The sequence below is a fragment of the Neofelis nebulosa genome, chromosome 18 (genome assembly GCF_028018385.1).
Source record: "Neofelis nebulosa isolate mNeoNeb1 chromosome 18, mNeoNeb1.pri, whole genome shotgun sequence".
Classification (NCBI taxonomy): domain Eukaryota; kingdom Metazoa; phylum Chordata; class Mammalia; order Carnivora; family Felidae; genus Neofelis; species Neofelis nebulosa.
This window is the reverse complement of record NC_080799.1, coordinates 4,710,964-4,729,896: the sequence shown is the minus strand read 5'-3', so window position 1 is coordinate 4,729,896 and position 18,933 is coordinate 4,710,964. Positions and strand designations below refer to the sequence as shown.

The following is an 18,933-nucleotide window of genomic DNA, read 5'->3' as shown; positions in this document are numbered from 1 at the left end:
AGGAAGAGAGAATCCCAAGCAGACTCTGCATCGCCAGCATGGAGCCCGAGCTAGAGCTCGAACCCACTAGCCTCGAGATCATGACCTGAGCCAAAGTCGGAAGCTTAACTGATTGAGCCGCCCAGGCGCCCCTCACTTGTGATTTCTATTGAAAGGAAATCTTTGCTTGACCTTTCCAGGGAGTCATCCAACCTAGTGGCATCTTGGGAAAAACTGGACTGGATCTTCTCCCAAGGGTTTCCACCTGCAACCTTCCCCTCCCCGCCCCCCCAACCTTTTCTCTACCTACTTACTCCCCTCGTGACCAGACTGCAAGGAAGCAGGACACGTTACTCTGACAGCAGCTGAACTGGACCAGGGAACGGATTAGCGCCTGTAAACAGCCAGCAGCTTTTCACAGAATGATCACTCAGTGGGCAAACTGGTTAACTTTGCTGGATTTCTCATGCTGTCACTTTTAAAACAAATTCACACAAATAAAACACCTGGATAAAAAATATAATTACCTGATAACCTTTATTGGAGACGTGAAAGGGACTCTGAAACAGTGCTTTATAAAGCGCATCATACAAGGCCTTCGTTTCCTATGTGTGCGGAGACGCGGCCCCAGTCCCGCACTCCCACTCAGCCACCCTATTTATGAAGATGTCATCCTGGTTGGCCACAAAATGGTGGTCCCGTCTCGGCCGGCTTTATTTTTACGTGGGCACAGTGACTAGAGAAGGCGTTGATACTTCCCAAGCCAGGGCGGCCTGCTGAGGTCCCAGATCTTGTCGTCTGCACTATGCTCTCCCCCAAGTGGTCCCAGCTCGTGTTTGATTTACATGCACAAAAACAGTGTGAGCCTCCCACCCACCCCCAGTGTGGGCAGCAAGCAGTCTGCTCCACTTCTGTGGCGGTTTCCCACCCTTCCTCCGTGCTCTCGGAATCTTCCAGGGAGGATGAAAACAAACTAAACCAAGACTAGAACGCTAGAAACATACGGATACACCAAAGCAAAACCATGAGGCATGGAGTGCAGGGAGCAAGATGAGAGAGAGAGAGAAAGACAAGAGGTTAAACTACGCAGTTACACTGCCAGTTCAGAAAGAGGGTAAGAGACACACTAGATAAAAATAAAACCCATCTAGCTCCCTTCTTCCACAAACTATTTTAATACAGCAAGCAAAAATACTACATCCTGTAGTAAGCACTGTTAGTATTCAACACTTCAACATTTTATGGTGCATCACATAAAAACAAAGTCATATGCTTTTGCATAAAAATCAAAAAAATGTAGCAGATCAATAAAACAGCAAAATCAGGAGGAAAAACTCCAATTTTTCCTCAAAATACAGATAGTTTTAGATTCATTAGTGGACAGTAAATGTTTATGGCCCTATATTGAGCTTTTGTAGCCAATCAAAAAATGAAAAAAGTCATCCTGACATAGAATAGTCCAAAAGCCTAATTCACAAAAAAAAAAAAGAAAAAAAAAAAAAAGACAATTTGTTCTATGTTTAATAACATGTTTATTTAGGATGGTAACAAGATAAATCATGCAAGAGCTCAGTAAAAACAAAACAAAAACAAAAAAAATCTAAAGAGTATAAGGAATGGCAATTGGTGCTGCCAGTTAAGAAAAAAACGTAAATCAATTTACTACCCGAAAGTGATACGAAAAACCGTGTGAATCTGAGCATGGACATGGTTGTAGTAATCTTTTGAAAGTGAAAATAAAGGTGACAGGTGACTGCTTGGGTTCCGTTCCTCAGAGGACATAATCAACGTCCCTCACATCCCACACCTGGGTGGCAAGCGGCCTAGAACCCCCGTCCGCCAAGTTCTTCGACATCCTCGGGACAGTCTCACACTGACTCTTCTTAGCAGGAGAAGAGGGCGGGCACCACTGGGGACTCTTAAACCTGACTCCTTCTATGTTCAGAATCTTAAAATTTTGGTAATGAAAACCAGAAGACTTGCAAGCCATCCCTACCGGCCTTACGTGTAGTGTTGTCATGTCCGAGGAACGATGTCCACGTTAGATGGGAAGAAATTTGAAGAGATATACCAAATTCAACATAGTGTCTCAGATTTCAAACAAATATAACTCATCTTTTGGCAAAAAATAAATATAGTGGAATGCAAGTTTGATAGATGGAAGAATATATAATCTACCAACTGTCAAGGGAGTACAATTTCATTGCAGACACAAAGAATCAACAATTTCAAAGAATTAAAAAAAAAAAAAAAAAGGTTGCACTTATTCCTCACAAAATCTTCACTTTTGGAACTACCCCAATTGAAACTACACACTGAATTTATTAATACAGCATTAAGTTCCTTTGTGTAAAAAAATCTTTGTACATAGTAATAAAAAAAGATAAGGCAAGATGCATTAAACAGAAACCTTCTGGCTCTTTTCCTCGGGGTTCCTACAGAGCCACTGATGACTATCTGAACAAAAGAGTTAAGTTTCTGATTTTCCGTATCAAGCATCTTGTGCCTTTGCTGTGGTAAGAACTCTGTCCGAGCACCCTGAGGGACAGATGCTGGTGGTGGTCTTTGGCACTTACGCTGGCAGACTGAGCTTCTTTCCCTTGAGTACTAGGATTTTAAAGAGAGGAAGAGAAAACAAAAGGTTACTGCTATTGATAAGCTTACAGTTTCCTTTTTCCCGTTCCCAGAGGCCTGTCACACTCAAGACACTACAGAATAAGGTCCAAGGAGACAAGCTTTTGGCGCCAACAACCACTTGATTTTGGTGTCAATAAACAGAACCCTCTGAGCTATGAATACGTCATGCACACATACACTCGAAATTTCTTCATGTACCTCAATGCCACAGCAAGTGAATTTAAGAAACACACATTCGATTGAAATTGTCACCAAATTCACAGCAGTGTTTTATGACTTTCTCCCCTGATTCAACATGTATTAAAATGTAACTGTTACTATGTATAAAAGTCTATGAAATATTGGAGGTTAAAAAAGAGAGCAGATCTATGTGCTCTTATATCTAGCCATTAGGAATCATACCGTATAGCTGTTTAGCAAGGGTTCTTAGCCTGGGTCAGTGGCTGCGTTTCAGGGGTTCCTGAATCCCCTAAAACTATATGCTTACATCTGTGTGCACATGCATAAATATGTCTTTTTTCCCCCCATCAGATTATTGTGACATTTGCAAGTCCTATATTCACATAAATGGGACAATGTATATATACAAGGATACTGATTAAGCATTGGATTTTAATAGCAGCTAATGAGTAACAGCCTGAATACCCACGAACAGGGGGCTGAGTAAGTAAATTATGGTAATACACATAATGAAATAGTCTATGGCTACTGAAAACTACGTAGATTTCTATCTACTGACTTGAAAAAATGTAAGTGGGGAAGGAAACCCAGATTACAGAATAGCACGTATATTGTAAAAATCCGCCATCTGTGTATACACATAGACACATCAGGAATTACATTTCCCGAAACATTAACAGCAACTATCTCTGAGTGCTAGGGTTTCAGGTGACTGCTTTCAGAATGATGAAAACTAATTAAATTTTTTACAACAAAAACATGCTGTCACAGAAAAACAATAAAGCTCGGAAAAGAAAAAAGGCTGAAAACCTTGATCCAGAATTTTATTGGATGGTCGTTAAAATGTTTTTCTGAAACGAGCTGTGCTTTTGGAGCGAGCGCCAGATTAGGAGCGTGCTGGGCCAGGTCGCTCCTGAAAACACGCGGCAGGAGGAACAGGGCAGGGAGCACGTAGGCGGAGGTACCTTTTGTGATGTACAAGTAGAAGAAGTCGCAGTACAGAATGGTCTGGACGACGCCGGCCACCACAGCAATGAGGTCAAAGAAGCCCTCGAAGTAGAAGCGCCAGATCCAGTTGACGAGATAGAGCGCGCGGTAGAGGCCCAGGAAGAACAGGTAGTGGGTGGTGATGGTCTCCGCCTCCCCTGTCTTGCTGATCATGAAGAGCTGGGGAAGGATAGCCACGGATTCCAGGTAGATGGAGAAGGTCCACAAAATCTGTAAGAGAAACCACAAGCTTCGGTCAGTACCCACCGTGAGCTCACGGGAAATACTCTTGCTTTATCGTGGAGCAGCTCAAACAGCAGTCTGGGCATCTGAGCACAAACAGAGTAGCTTAGCAGGTGATAAATCACAGAAACTTTAGCTACATTTAAGAGGCACGACACTCCCAATGACAGGCTGGGTAACTGGACGCCTCGGCCGGTGTGAATTTTCATGACCTCGTCTCTCCAACATCTCCTTCCCTGTACAATTTTCTGTGAATCTACAGACACGTTTCTCCCGGATAAGCCTGACCCACTGCGAATCTAGGCTCCCGAGTGAACGCTGCTCTCTGCCGGGGCGCACGACGCTGACAGCCGGGGCCACCCCTTTCCCACTGCTGGTCTGCCTCACCAGTTGGTCTCCTTCCCAGAGGATCTCAAGATTCTCATCATCTTTCTTATTCTTTAGGCTTTTTCGGTGTGGCTAAATCAAAGGGGCAAGTAATGGGAATTGTAATTATGCAAACTCTCTGTCCCACACGCCACTTTATTCATGCCGACGACAGAAGGCCTCGCGGGGAGCCCTGAGTGTCTGAATCCATGAGCGGCAGTTTCCCCAAGACACGAAGGGAAGGGCGAGGCACCTAGGAGCAGGCACGGCTCTGTGCAGCGCAGGGCGCCATGCCAACCACTCCCCCTAAACGCCAGAGCGCAGCAAGGCTGCTGAGGGGATTCGCACATGGTATCCATGCATGACACCCTTACGTGAAGAGGACACAAAAGCTGGGTCAGAGTGGAGAGAAGATCACGTTCTTCCGGCACTCGGATAGGCAAGGCACTGCGCTCACTACTGCAGACGCCTACTTTATGTTCTAGGGGAGAATCTGGCAATAATCCATCAGCAGACACCCAAATACCTGGGGGCTTTATTCCCGTCTGTTGACTTATTTACACCAAATAGTATATGCTGCCCCAGAAGCTTGCCAAACAGAAGACACAAGCGAAACAGAACCGTCCCACGTTATCTGCAAACACAGCTATTTCCCTGGGGAAGGAGACATGCCCACTAACTAGCCCCCTGACTCACCTCAAGAGGAGAGAAATCATGATTGACTAGAAAGGAGAGACCTCCCACGGGGACCACCAGGAACTCCACTCGGAAGGTATCGTGGTTTCCGTCATAGGTCGCCTTGAATTTCATGTAGATCAGGTACACCGTGGCGTAGGAGCAGGCGATATAGATGAGCTAAGAACGAGAAAAGCACCAGGTCACGGATACTTCACGGCGGTTCCAACTCCCTTGGCTTCCTTCTACATCATTCGTATGCTCAGAAAGGCAAGATTTACTTCTTTAGCTTTTTTATTTTGATGCTTAAAGACAATAAACTTCATTTTTTGGGGGTGTATACTTCTGAGTCATATAACCACCACCACGATCAAGACACAGAGTAGTTCTATCTTGTGACCCCCCAAAACCCCCTCATGCCGCGCCTTTGGAGTCAAGCCCTCCCCCCTCAGGCACAACCTCTGGCGATAACTGATCTGTTCTTTCGTTTTTTTTTATAACTGATCTATTCTTGGTTTCCACAGTTTTTGCCTTTTCCAGAATGCCACATAAATGGAATCGTATGGTATGTCTCCGCTTCTTTCACGCAGCTAATGCATTCTTGATCCAACCATGCCGCCGCGTGTAGTAACCACAGCTCTCTTCTGCTGCCCAGGAGCGGCTCACTGCGTGCGTGTTACCACAGTCTGTCCGTCCGTGCACGAGTTACAGGACAGGTGGGTCGTGTCCAGCTTGATGGACGGGAGATACAGTTGCTAGGGACATGTACGTACAGGCATCTGTATGAAACTAAGTTTTCATTACTCTTGGGTAAATACCTAGGAATGGGATTGCTGATCTTATGTTAAAAGTGTACATTTAACTTTGTAAGAAACCGCCAAAGCGTGTATTTTTAATCTCACTTCAAACTATTAGACAGCAGCTTAAGAAAAAAAAACGAACACAAAGTTCACTCAATGCAGTTCAAAACTAGCACACACCCCCTCTGCTAGTGCTTGTGTAAAGATAAGATACCATGTAACTCACATTTGACTTTACAATGACCATTTTTGCTGACAGTGTGTTACTTTAACACAGAAAAGTCAGATCATTTCTATGAAATTTTGTCTGGTAACATAACAAAAGCAAAACCAAAAGCTGCCTGCGTAAGGGAGCTCCCACAGAGGTACAGCTGTTCAAAGGCTTACAACCCAGTTATGTTCTTCCACGTTCAAAAGGCCAAACACCATATATTCATCCAACCCAAAGGAAAAGTCTGATATTTTGAAATTATAGCAATTTTCGGGATGTGGAACTTTAGGCCCAAGAACCAGGGCAGGTTTAGCTTATGGATAGGAACGACTGGGGTATCAGCTACACTGCCTGGACTCCTTATCCCTGGGAAAACCACCTGGTGAAACCTAATGAGGAAACATCTGGGCAAAGGACTTAACAGGAAAAGGAGAGCAAGCATCAAACCCTGTCATATGCTTAACAACGAAACAAAGACACTAAACTGTCCCCAGCACCTCATCATGAAATTATATTTGCAAATAGCCAACAAGGTATTAAAATTGGTCATATCCATATACCAAACTACCAAAAAAAAAAAAAAATTAAGGAAGATTAATATCTTACTTATATTGTGAGGAGTTCTCTCCACATACAAATATGTGTGTGTGTATATATGAATAAAATAACATATCATCTACATGTATCAACAATATATATATACATTTATACACGGAGTCCCCTCCAGCAGAACATCCAACCAAGTCATGCCAAGGTCCCTCCTCAGCACCCGGCCTTCCGCCAGCCAAGATCATGTCCGCAAAGGCTTCAAAGGCTTCGGTGGCCACCAGGGAAAGCAGCTGTTGTCTCCTCTCACCAATGCTTGGCTTTTAAAGTGAAAGCAATGAGGGGCGCCCGGGCAGCTCAGTCGGTTAAGCGTCGGATTCCTGATTTCGCCTCAGGTCATGATCTCACGGTCATGGGATCGAGCTCTGCATCAGGCTCCATGCTGACAGCTCAAAGCCTGCTTAGGATTCTCTCTCCCCCGCCTCCGTCTCTCTGCCCCACTCCTGTGCTCTCTCTCAAAATAAATATAAATAAAGTCAAAGCCATGAGAACATAAAACTTGGCCCTCACATCTCTGATTTTCAGGACATGCCTGGAAACTAGAATCAAACAAGAAGGAGCCCTCTAAAGCTACGTATCCTGAGGAGAATGGAGGAAAATTCTTGCTCACACGCTTCTAATTCCTGCAGCTTTAACTTGCCTGGACAACAGGCAGGGACCTAGCCATTTTAAGTAAGCAAACTATTTCCTGATGACGAGGCTCCCATCACCTAGTAATGAAGAATGGAATGATTACAGGTAACTCAAATTTGCTTTTTAGTAAAGACCTCAGGTCCAAATACATTCTTTGTCTCCCCTACGTGTGTTTACAAAAAATGCTTTTCAAGTGCCACAACAGGCTTCAGCTTAAATGCTACTTCCTCGGGTGTGCCGACAAACGCCGACAACAGGGCCCCGCACACAGGTGCTCAGTAAGCTACGCAGAACGAATGAGGGAAGAAATGAGACTCCTCCTGCACAAGGTGAGAGCCCCATACTTCTCCTTCCCAGTACCCATCCCAAACTGCGGTCATTCATTTGGTGCTGGGATGATCGGTCTACCCTTCCCAACTAGACAGTAGGCCTTCCTTCTTAGCTTCTGCCCTGTCCTCAGTGCTAGGGGAGGGCCAGTGCTGTGGGTGTTCAGGAAGTGTAAGTTTCATGGCCGTGTGGAACCGAGGCCTCTGCAAGTGAAACACGTGCACCCCCAAAGGTCCACAAACATTCTGCATTTTAAATTTTTTTTTTTTTTTAACATTTATTTATTTTTGAGACAGAGAGAGACAGAGCATGAACAGGGGAGGGTCAGAGAGAGAAGGAGACACAGAATCCAAAATGGACACCAGGCTCTGAGCTGTCAGCACAGAGCCCGACGCGGGGCTCGAACTCACAGACCGTGAGATCATGACCTGAGCCTAAGTCGGACGTTTAACCGACTGAGCCACCCAGGCGCCCCAACATTCTGCATTTTAATAACTACACATTTTTTTTCATGTGGATAACGACACTAACGCCATGGATACTAATGCTTAGGACAAGGTAAAAGGTTTTAAGAACACACTAAGTAAATGATGGTACGGATGTTATTTAGGCATGGCAAAAGCAATAAAGATGGCCCATAAAGTTTATAAAACATGGATTTAACAGGAAAAAAAAAGGAGAAGCCTGCACATAATCCCTCGCACAACAGCAAAACAGGCACTGCAGCGAGGAGCGCTGGTGGCTTTCATTTCTAGTTCTGAACCAACCTGCTGGGTTTCCCAGGGAGTCTGTAATTTCCCACTGCTTGAAAACATAATAGTCACCCCTCTTTCTCACAGGGTTATCAAGAGCTTTAGAAGTTTATCATACTCAAGGAATTTAAGATTAAAAAATCTCTAAGTGCAAAGCACTTCAATTAAATAGATTCTGCTTTGAAACAGAAAATATGCTTGATGATAACACTATTCCCACTTCTACATACAAGGTGGTCTGAAAGTGCTTACGTTGAGAACAGCATGTTTAGACATCCCTCTAGAAGACGTTTAAGCACGCCACTGGCCCAAACTTCATAGCTTCCATCAGCCTGTGAACCATGGATAAAATGCATTCTGTTGGCTGTCATACCATACCTTCATAGATGTATTATATAATGAAATAAATGAAGTAAAAAGATCCAGGTAACGAGTTGTGAAGACCAGTGCAAAGAGAAGCTGGCTTTTTCCAGAAATACCTGAAGAAACAAAAGGAGAGTGTTAGCAAAGTGTCTGTGAGAGGAGCTGGCTGTTTCCTGTGGAGAACACTGCAGAAAGGGCACACGTGGGGAGTGGGCACCAGGGTCAGTGGCTCACGTCTGGGAGGACTCCGTAAAACGAGAGCTGCTGTACTTTTCCTTTCACTTAACATTCTTTTTGTTTTCTTTCCCAGTTAACATTTTTGAACACGCTCCTCCGGGGAGGTTCTAACCACTGTGCAGTCTTATCATGCCAGGTAACTACGAAAGTGCCTTAATTATGCCAGCACCAATATACCAGGATGTGTACTGTTCAAATGAACATTATATTTCTCAAAGACTTTAGATAGGAATAATTTCCCTAATTCCGCTGTTAGTGTTGTAACTGGTCTGCTACCTTTAGCATCTTTCTTTCCACTTTAAAACAATGTATCTCATGGTGACAAATCCTTCAGGGGATGGTGTTGGAATCTAACCCGATTAAGCAGATGAGGAACCCAGTTAGGTGCACTGCTTCAGGTAACAGTCTGAGCAGTAACCCCCGGGGGCAGTGGAAGGGCCTCCCAAGGTGGCTTACTTTGCGAGGGCAGCATTTCTTGGACATGTTAACATTTTAAAAAATTCCACCTCTTAGATTCGTCATACAACCATAAAAATGTTGCTGTGGATGCCAGATGCAACGACAGAAGGGTGGGAACCTGCCACTACAGCCAGTCCTCAAAAGCAGCACTTTAAAAAGTTTGGGGGCACCTGACTTTGGCTCAGGTCATGATCTTGCAGTTTGTGAATTTGAGACCCGCATCAGGCTCTGTCCTGACAGCTCGGAGCCTGGGGCCTGGTTCAGATTCTGTGTCTCCCTCTCTCTCTCTGCCCCTCCCCTGCTCACATTCTGTCTCTCTCAAAAATAATAAATAAATAAATAAATAAATAAATAAATAAATAAATAAATAAATAAATAAAATCTTTGAATCTGTTTCCACCTCCAACAACCAGGCCACCTCCAGAGTGCTCTTGCGGCATATGGAGACTCAGCTGGGGGAAGTACCGAAGGTCACATAGCGTGTGCACTAAGCTTTTCTGACATCTGTATGTGGCCAGGTATTTATGTGACAAAGGATGTGAACTATGGGTTTCAGATGAAGATTGAGCGAATTCATGAAGAAAACTGAATCTTTCCAGGTCAGAACCCACCCACCCTCCTCTACATTGCAAACTTCACCCCATTAGACATTGTTTTAAAAAAATTTTTTAAGGTTTATTCATTTTTCAGAGACAGAGAGACCGAGCATGAGCAGGGGAGGGGCAGAGAGAGAGACACACACACAGAATCCGAAGCAGGCTCTGAGCTGTCAGCATAGAGCCCAACGCGGGGCCCAAACTCACGGACGGAGAGATCATGACTTGAGCCGAAGTCGAACGCCCAACTGACTGAGCCACCCAGGCGCCCCACCCCATTAGACATTTAAGTAAGCATGTATTTAGTGGAAATGTTGCTGCAAGTAATTATCGGCAATACTCCTATGGATGTGAAAATCACATTGTTTTCATTTTTTTTAATATTTTTAAATTTATTTTTGAGAGAGAGAAAGAGGGAGACAGAGAACCCAAAGTAGTCTCCCCACTGTCAGTGCAGAGCCCAACACGGGGCTCAAACTTATGAACCATGAGATCATGCCTGAGCAGAAGTTGGATGCTTAGCCGACTGAGCCACCCAGGTGCCCCCAAATCACATTGTTTTTAAATGATATTTTATGAAACACTTTTGCCCATTGTTGAAACTCAAAGCCTGGATACAAGAATGTTACTTACTACCTATGAACATTTGTAGTTTGAGTCTATTTACAAAACACCCAAACAGAAACTGAAGAAAAAGTTGACTCTCTTCCTTCTAGATCAATAGTAACCAATTTCAAGGGTCAAAGGTGGAGATGCAGACATTCTGCTCCTTTTCGTCTTCCCCAGTAATGGGGAGCTTCTTTTTCTTATCAAAGATCAACGTTCCAAAGGAGAATAATGAAGCTGTCATTCACAAAGAGACATGGGACAGAGAGAAGAGAAGGGTGGGGAAAGGAAAGGGAACATGCAGTTCACATTTGAGATCCGTTGAGGCTTTCAGAGAGAAATTCCCAGTTCACTTCCTATATGGTTCTCTCCAACATTTTAAATAAAAAATTATAGGGTACATACAGGCAAGTTTATTATAAAGGATTTATTCTAATCGAATTTTGGAAGCCAGATACATTTGAGATTTTGTCCCCATTTTCAGCATTCCTATAGCAAAAATCCAGGACTCTCATATCGTTTCTACCACTCCCTTTTGAGACCCAATTCACATATCACTTCCCCTGGCAAGCTGTCTTTGAAGACACCTCCCTTGGTGCTGTTTATTCATTCAGCAAGTACATAATGGGAACCAGCAGCTGCTGCCCTAGCTCCTATTAACGGTCTTATAAAATACACTGTGATTATCTGGTTGCCTGTCTTCCCTCTTTCCCCACAGACACGGAGATCTCCAAAGGTTGGGGTCATGTCTTTTCTGTTTTGTATTCTCTGTGCTCAGCAATGGGCTTGACACACAGCAGGGCTAAGAAAATACCTGCTGAATGAATGAACAAATGGTCAAAAAAAAAAAAAAAAAAAAACCAACTCGTTTTATTTTCATGTCATGGGGTAAATTCTCATTTTGGAATAACACTTGCAAAGAGTTTCCAAGTCATACCATCTCTACGACTGTAAATAGGCAATGTTCTTTGGGCTCTGCCCTAATTTACTGCCAACCAGAGGGTAGGAGAGCCCCCTGCGCAGGGCAGAAGAGAGACAGGCGGCGTGTGGCCTGCAGCTTGTCTCGTGGTGCAGAATCCACGCAGGAACTGCTGTGCTGGAAACCTGAATGTACTTGTGCACTTCTATCCCATTCGTCCTGGTCTGGGGTCCTCATTAACAAGCTGCAGCTTTCCCTTTAAAACAGAAAAACAGTCCTGTCTTCACAAGATGGCAGGGATCCCAGCTGAAGACAGAGGGGGCAGGGGCAGGAATCTCCTTGTGGGCGGGGACCTCTTGCAAAACCTGAGGGGCTCCCTCAGTCACTTTCTCCCTGTTTTGAGACCAAAGCATGTGAATACTAGCAGGTCAAGCTCTCAATACTCACTCTAAATGTTTCTGAAACAGCCATCCCAATACCAAATGCACCAAATATCCGTATTAAGGAGTAGAACTTGTTATATGGAAATCAGTCATTAAACCTAACACCATTTCTGTCTTTTCCCATTGGGCCAAGTTAAGTTTCATAAAATCCTACGACTATATACTACAGTGTACATTACTTTAAATTGTGCCGCAGGTTAAAAGTTGACTCTCTTATATTCCCACTGGTTTATAGAACAGAACCCTCAGCCAAACAGAAAAGCTTCCCAAGAATTATTTCTGTCCTGGTAACAGCTGAGCTGCGACCAAGCCCCACAGGTCAAAGCACCAGGACAGTTTGCAGGGCAGCATTCAACAAGGGCCCCTGGCACCCCACTCTGGACCCACTGTCTCTAAAGAAGTCGATCCTCTCCTATCTCCTAAAGGCCATGAACCTTCCCTGGAACAGCAGGCTAATAGTCAGGAAATGATGCATAACACAACTCTTGTGACTTAGGGAAAAAGAGGCTCTGGAGCCAAATGGACTCTGTTCAAACTCAACCCCTGAACACACAGGATAAGCCTGGGCCCATTACCTACATCGCCCCCCCCCCACCTCACTTTCTGCATCTGTCAAATGGGGACAAATCTTAACAACTCGATGGGACTGTTGGAGAAAAAGTGTTTTATATTATACCTGCCACACTGCAAATGCTTGATAAATGACAGCTCTTACTATGTACTGTTTTGTCGTTTTTCTCGTTTTCAAAGAAATACATGCTATTTAATTAAAAATTTCAACTGGATTAAAATATATGTAATAAAAAGCAAAAGGACCTTTTAACATCCCTCCCACCTCCACTTTAAATGCAACTTTCCAGGCTTTTTAAAAGCCCCTTTCTATACATGTGCTTGTATACGTACCTGCATATATGTTTGCCCCTTAATATGGGTCCATACAATCTTTTGCTCTGCAACTTTTTTAAAGGTTTTTTTTTTTTTTTTTTTTTTTTTTAAGATTTTATTTTTATGTAATCTCCACATACAACGTGGGGCTTCAATTTACAATCCTGAGATAAAGAGTCACATGCTCCTCCAACTAAGCCAGCCAGGGGTTCCTACAATTTGCTTTTTTAACTTAACATCTCAGATTTACCTTCTGGGTTTTTTTCTATACTTTACTTTTTTTTTTTTTTTTTTTTTTTAAATTAAGCTCTTATCTTCCCCTGTTAATACTTCTAGCTCATTCTTGTTAGTGGCTGCATAATGTTCCATAGTGTGAATGTGCCAACATTTGAGCAACCACTCCATTAACGGACATTTGGGTTGTTGATGATTTTTGTTCTTATGAGTACTGCACAAACATCTTTTTTATCTATAAACAGTGTTTTGTACATACTTAGGTACAAGGAACATCTTCACACCTATAGTTTGTGCACATAGGTTTCTGTAGTTCAGCTTCTTAAGAATTGTTGGGATAAAATATACAAACGTCAACTTTAAGTTTTGCTGATTTCCCCTAGGAAGGCTATGCCAATTTTCATACTCAAGAACACCAGATGAGAATGCCCTTCTGCACCTTTGCATATATTAGATGTTTTGAACGTCTTTTCCCACCCAGCAGGCAAATGATGGTATGCATTGCTGTTTTACTGTCCAAGTTTCTATTAGTGAGGCTGGGCATTCTTTCATGATTAACGGGCCTTCTGTTATTCTTCTGTGAACTGCCAACTTTGCCTATTTTTCTATCCTTTTTTTTTTTTTTTTTTTTTTTTTGTAGGAATGTTTAGGGGCGCCTGGGTGGCGCAGTCGGTTAAGCGTCCGACTTCAGCCAGGTCACGATCTCGCGGTCCGTGAGTTCGAGCCCCACGTCAGGCTCTGGGCTGATGGCTCAGAGCCTGGAGCCTGTTTCCGATTCTGTGTCTCCCTCTCTCTCTGCCCCTCCCCCGTTCATGCTCTGTCTCTCTCTGTCCCAAAAATAAATAAACGTTGAAAAAAAAAAAAAATATATATATATACATATATTTGTAGGAATGTTTCATTATGCATATTAACTTTTTGTCACTTAGATATATTGCAGATTATTTCTCTCAGTTTACTGTCTTTTAACTTTGATGATATTCTGAATCAGTAAATTAATTTGGGAAGATGAATCATCTTGCTTCGTTACCAGCCTGACTAGTCCTATCCAGGACCAGAGTATGAACATACACTCAGGTCATCTTCTGTGTCCACCAGGAAAGTTTCATATTTTTCTTCACATAGGTCTTACATACTCCTTGCCAGGAAGTCAAGGGTCCTTTCTCTGGGATCCTTCTAGCCATTTCACACCTATTGGATTTACTGTCTACATGGTTTATTTTTACTTTTAATGTTTGTTTATTTATTTATTTAGAGAGACACAGAGCAAGAGAGCGTGCAAGAAAGAGAGCAGGGAAGGGGCAGAAAGAGGAGGAGACAGAGAATCCCAAGCAGGCTCCAGGCCATCAGTGCAGAGCCCGACTCAGGGCTTGATCTCATGAATGGTGAGATCATGACCTGAGCCAAGATCAAGAGTCAGATTCTTAACCGACTGAACCACCCACGCGCCCTTAATGTCTACACAGTTTAATATTTAATACCTTTTATTTTTATCTTTTTACATGTGTCTTATTTCAACTCCATTGCAACTTTCTCGACAGCAGAGACTTTGACAGCTGCTCTGAATTGTGTCCCCAGTGCCTTGCAATCAGTGGGTGGTCAACAGATGTTTGAGAGCAATGATTAGCCAACAGACTGGCACTCAAAAGAAGAGAGGTGACAGCTGCTACAAAGAGGGAGCTAGGCATGCAATACAAAAGCTTCGTGAAGTACACCATGACCACAATAAAAGATGAGATTCTGTACTTCAAAATTATAAGCTATCCAATCATGAGAAATGCAGGGACACTGTATGTTCCTGTCATGTTAGTATGACAAAAGTCTATAAGACGACCTACATAACCACAGCTAACAATAATCAAAGCAGTAGATGCAGGGGAGGGGAGAGACTAGGAGAGGGTTGCTGGGAGTTTAAGCACAACAGATAGAGCGCTATTAATAACTATCAGCCAGCCTACAGGAAAATGTTGCTAGGAAGTTCTTCATCTACAATCCAAGGCTTGTTCTCCCAAGGCTATCCAGGTCAGCGTTTAGGACACGGATAGTGATAACTTCAACATACTGTGGATCCGGTTGCAACGAAGGTTCAAGCATATGAGAAAAGTCACATTTCATTCGGGCACCCCTGTATAATGACAATGGCAGACAAAGGCATAGGAGACTGCCAATTCAACACAGCTATGCTGAGATCAGCTCTCCTGTCCCTACTTTAAAACAGGCCCTTTAAGGTGCTCATTCTCAAATTAGATGCTCAGGAAAACAGAATCTCCAGCTTCCTCACTAACCCATCTCAGCCCTTACTCTAAGGGAAAAAGCCCCACGGTTCTGGCTACAGGCATGTTCAGAACAGGTGCCAAAATCCTAAAAATGAACCCCAATACCAGTATTTTCAAAGCGAGAAACACAACCTGAATGTACATGTCTCTTATTCCAGTTATTTGAGAAACTCCTATCAAATTCTTACTCGTTCAAAAGCCTCTAAACAACTTTCATAATTTAGAATGGAAAAACAAAGCAGCTAGTCAAATTTAGCATTTAACTCTGAATAAATCATCTTGGTGATTCTGATTTTTAAAAGGCCAGGAATCTCATGTATAAGAACTAAAATGATCCTAAGTCCGACAAAGAGAAGCTTAATAATACCCTATAACTAGAGCATTAAGTTGTAGGAATACTTGACAAACACCCGTGAACTTAACTATTTATCTTCTTTATTATTTTGGCAGAAATATTTTCAGTTTTCCTAAATTTCCCAAATGAAAATAGTGAATATTAAAAAATGAACAAAATAGCAAACCCTCTCACTTTCTCTATATAACTCAAGGTTTCCTTAAGAATTCTATACCTGGGGGCCGGGGTGGCTCATTCGGTTAAGTGTCTGACTCTTGATTTCAGCTCAGGTCATGGTCTCACGGTTCGTGAGTTCGAGCCCCACAGCTGGCTCTGTGCTGACAGTGTGGAGCCTGCTTGGGATTCTCTCCCTTTCTCTCTCTGCCCCTCCTCTGCTCACACTCTCCCTCTCAAAAAATAAACATAAGAAAAAAAAATTCTACACCTGGAGGTGCAGTAGCTTCTCCCCAACATCTTAGTTTCGATACATATTTAAGAGACAACATGCTTCCGCACTTAAGGACTTGACAGAGAACGGGTTTCTGAGAAATACGTGAAAGATGAAGGGACTCATACAAAAATTTTGGAGCAAAAATCAAGATTAAAAGTAATATTTTCAGACTGAGGGGTGGATGAAATGGGTACAGGTGATTGAAAGGTACAAACTTCCAGTTATAAAATGAGACCTGGGGATGAAGGTATAGCACAATGACTACAGTTAACAACACTGTATTGTATATTTGAAAGTTCACAGGAGAGTAGACCTTAAAAGTTGTGATCACGAGAAAAAAAATGGTTAACTATGTGTGGTGACGGATGTTAATTAACTAAGCTTGTTGTGACCATTTCACAATATATACATACATCAAATCGCTGTTGCACACCCAAAACTAGTACAATGTTCTGTGTCAACCATATTTCAATAAAGCAGGAGAAAAAAATTTCCTGAACGCAACAAAAACATGACCTAAACTACCGGTCTGCATCAAACGTTTAAACTAACATTACTTAGGCCAAAATGGACGTTGATTCAAAAGCCTTCACTGTGAGCTACGCTGCTTGTGTTTCGATCCTGGCTCTGCCACCAATTTCCTCATCTCCCTTAAGACTCAGTTCCCTCCTCCACAGAACGGGGACAACAGCACTTGGCTCTAGGATGAAAGACTAGGTGGGATAAGCTAGATCAAGCAGTTAGCGTCCTACCTAACGCACAGCAAATGCTTCGGTGCCAGCTATCACAACTGCTGCAATTACTTTGCTTTAACTGGAAATCACACAGCTGAACCTCTCAGAACAGGTACGAAATGCGAGATCACCTCCAGGCCAGACAACACCGGTTTCGGTACATGGACTTTGTAATATCCATTTTGATCGCTCAAAGGTCTCTTTTGCTTTTGCTTACTTCCTCCATCTCGGGTATGTTCTGGGGAGATAGGTGACTCCTGAAGACAGCAAAGATGCGGGGTGTTACTCTAGATGGGGCAATTTCAGAAATCAATCAGGTAAACGGGATCTCTGCCACCCAGGTCCTTCAGGACTCCCCGTCTCTTATGGCCTCTGCAAACATTTAGCTCTTGCACTCAACTTATTTCACTGAGGCCATGGCATCAAAAACACGTTTAAAGGCCACACTGCATTTTAAGACATCCTTGAAAACTTCGCCGCTCTTACGCTTCCAGGGTTAATGCGATGTAAAACTTCACAGCTATGATCTGGGAAAGATTTGTCTCACTGCCTCCCGGCAATGCATGCATGAAATGTGTACTCCAGAGGAGGGAGTCGCCAGCTCACTGGTGACGTGGAGTGAGGATTACAGGAGACCACATGAGACCTCGGCGGTACCCGGCGCCGCAGGCTTAAGAGAACCCGTTATTAGATGGAGGCACTCGGAGTTGGACAAACTAGTTCGTTTCTCAAAGCAGCACTGACGGTCTCCAAGAAATTCACTTAAGAGACCTCCTCACACCCCCCTCCAGTGGCGGGCGTGATCCTGGACCCCAGAGCTGGGGTGAAGCCCACGGCACTCTAGGGACAGGCCTGACCCGACACCCTAACCTAAAGGCCAGTCGTCGAAGGGGCAGGGTGGGGAGCGGGGTGACCTCCCCGCGCCCGCTCCACCTCCCGGGCTGGTCTGGCTGCCACGTCAGGCCGAGCGGGCCGCGGTCCTGCCCATCCTCCTCCCTCCCGTCCCATTGATTCGCGGGCTCCCCTCACCTCCGGCCCCTCCCGCCCCCTCCTCCCCCCCGGCGCGGTGCTGCACCCATTAAAGTCGCGGGCGGGGGGTGGGGGCGCGCCAGCCGGACTCCCCCGGCCCCCGCCCCATCCAAACTTTTCCGACAGAATGGGGCCCAGCGCAGTCCGGCTGGCTCCTCCTCCGCCCCGACGGCTCAAGTTCGGGAGTCGACCCCGCGCCGCGCGGGGCCCAGCACGGCGACACCCCGCCCGGCCTGAACGCCACGCAATGTTCCCTCCCGCCCCGGGTCCGGGCGCCCGCCGGGCCGGTCGAGGGGGGTGTGTCGGGCGCCGCAGGCCCGCGAGCCGCGGGGCGGCCGAGGTCGGCGGGACCTCAGAGCGACCCGGCCTGGCGCCCGAGCCTCTCCGGGACGTCGCCCGCCGCTCACCGGCGCAGGAGCGCGTCTTCCAGATCTTCAGCAGCAGGATGACAATGGCCGCCAGGTGGGACAGGTCCCCGGTCAGCCGGAAGATGTTCATGGCGGCGGCGGTCGGCGCGGCGGCCCCGGGGCTCGGCGGCTCAGGCGGCAGCGGCAGCCCCTGAGAGGAAGCGGCGAAGATGGCGAGAGCGGGCGCGACGTGGCCAGGGACGTGGCCAAACTGCCGGCGCGCGCGGGGCAGTCTGGGAGGGCGGGACGCAGCCAGGCCCCGCCCCGGACCCGCCCCTTAAAGGAGACGCGTCCAAGCTCAGGCCGGGCCCGAAGCGCCTGCTCAGGGGCTCCCTCCCCAGGACCCGGACCCCTCGCCGACTTCCCCCCCTGTCGGTTTCCGGCTCCCCCTCTGGTGCCAGCGATTTCCTTTAATTTTTGAAATGACACTCCCTTGCAAGGGATTCCACCCCCCCCCCCCCCCATTGATTTTAAGAGCTCTGCAGGATTACTGGACGAAAAAGTGTAAGAGGAAAATAAACATTAATCCGCGATGGATTCGCTCAAGATAAAGTCGATATTGGG

At 45.1% G+C, this 18,933-nt stretch overlaps 1 protein-coding gene and 1 long non-coding RNA gene across 2 annotated transcripts; one reads left to right on the top strand and one right to left on the bottom strand.

The window, feature by feature from the left end:
• Window positions 1–497: 497 nt before the first annotated feature.
• KDELR2 (KDEL endoplasmic reticulum protein retention receptor 2) lies at window positions 498–18,577 on the bottom strand. The gene is made up of 5 exons (XM_058711092.1): window positions 18,370–18,577; window positions 8,775–8,875; window positions 5,089–5,247; window positions 3,762–4,014; window positions 498–2,586 (listed from the first exon to the last, which is right to left on the bottom strand). Exons 1-5 carry the CDS (start codon window positions 18,458–18,460, stop codon window positions 2,552–2,554), a joined length of 639 nt encoding a protein of 212 aa, XP_058567075.1. The 5' UTR covers window positions 18,461–18,577; the 3' UTR covers window positions 498–2,551.
• On the top strand, window positions 5,556–9,758 carry LOC131501251 (uncharacterized). The gene is made up of 3 exons (XR_009256710.1): window positions 5,556–5,783; window positions 9,070–9,132; window positions 9,510–9,758. It is a non-coding gene; the product is annotated as an uncharacterized LOC131501251 (long non-coding RNA).
• Window positions 18,578–18,933: the final 356 nt, after the last annotated feature.

What these genes read in the sequence shown, in the direction of transcription:
- KDELR2 (XM_058711092.1), bottom strand. Translation starts at nt 18,460, where the DNA reads ATGAACATCTTCCGGCTGACCGGGGACCTGTCCCACCTGGCGGCCATT. An exon ending in GAAGACGCGCTCCTGCGCCG is followed by an intron (nt 8,876 to 18,369) that starts GTGAGCGGCGGG and finishes TTGTTTCTTCAG; the next exon opens with GTATTTCTGGAAAAAGCCAG. An exon ending in TATATAATACATCTATGAAG is followed by an intron (nt 5,248 to 8,774) that starts GTATGGTATGAC and finishes TCTCGTTCTTAG; the next exon opens with CTCATCTATATCGCCTGCTC.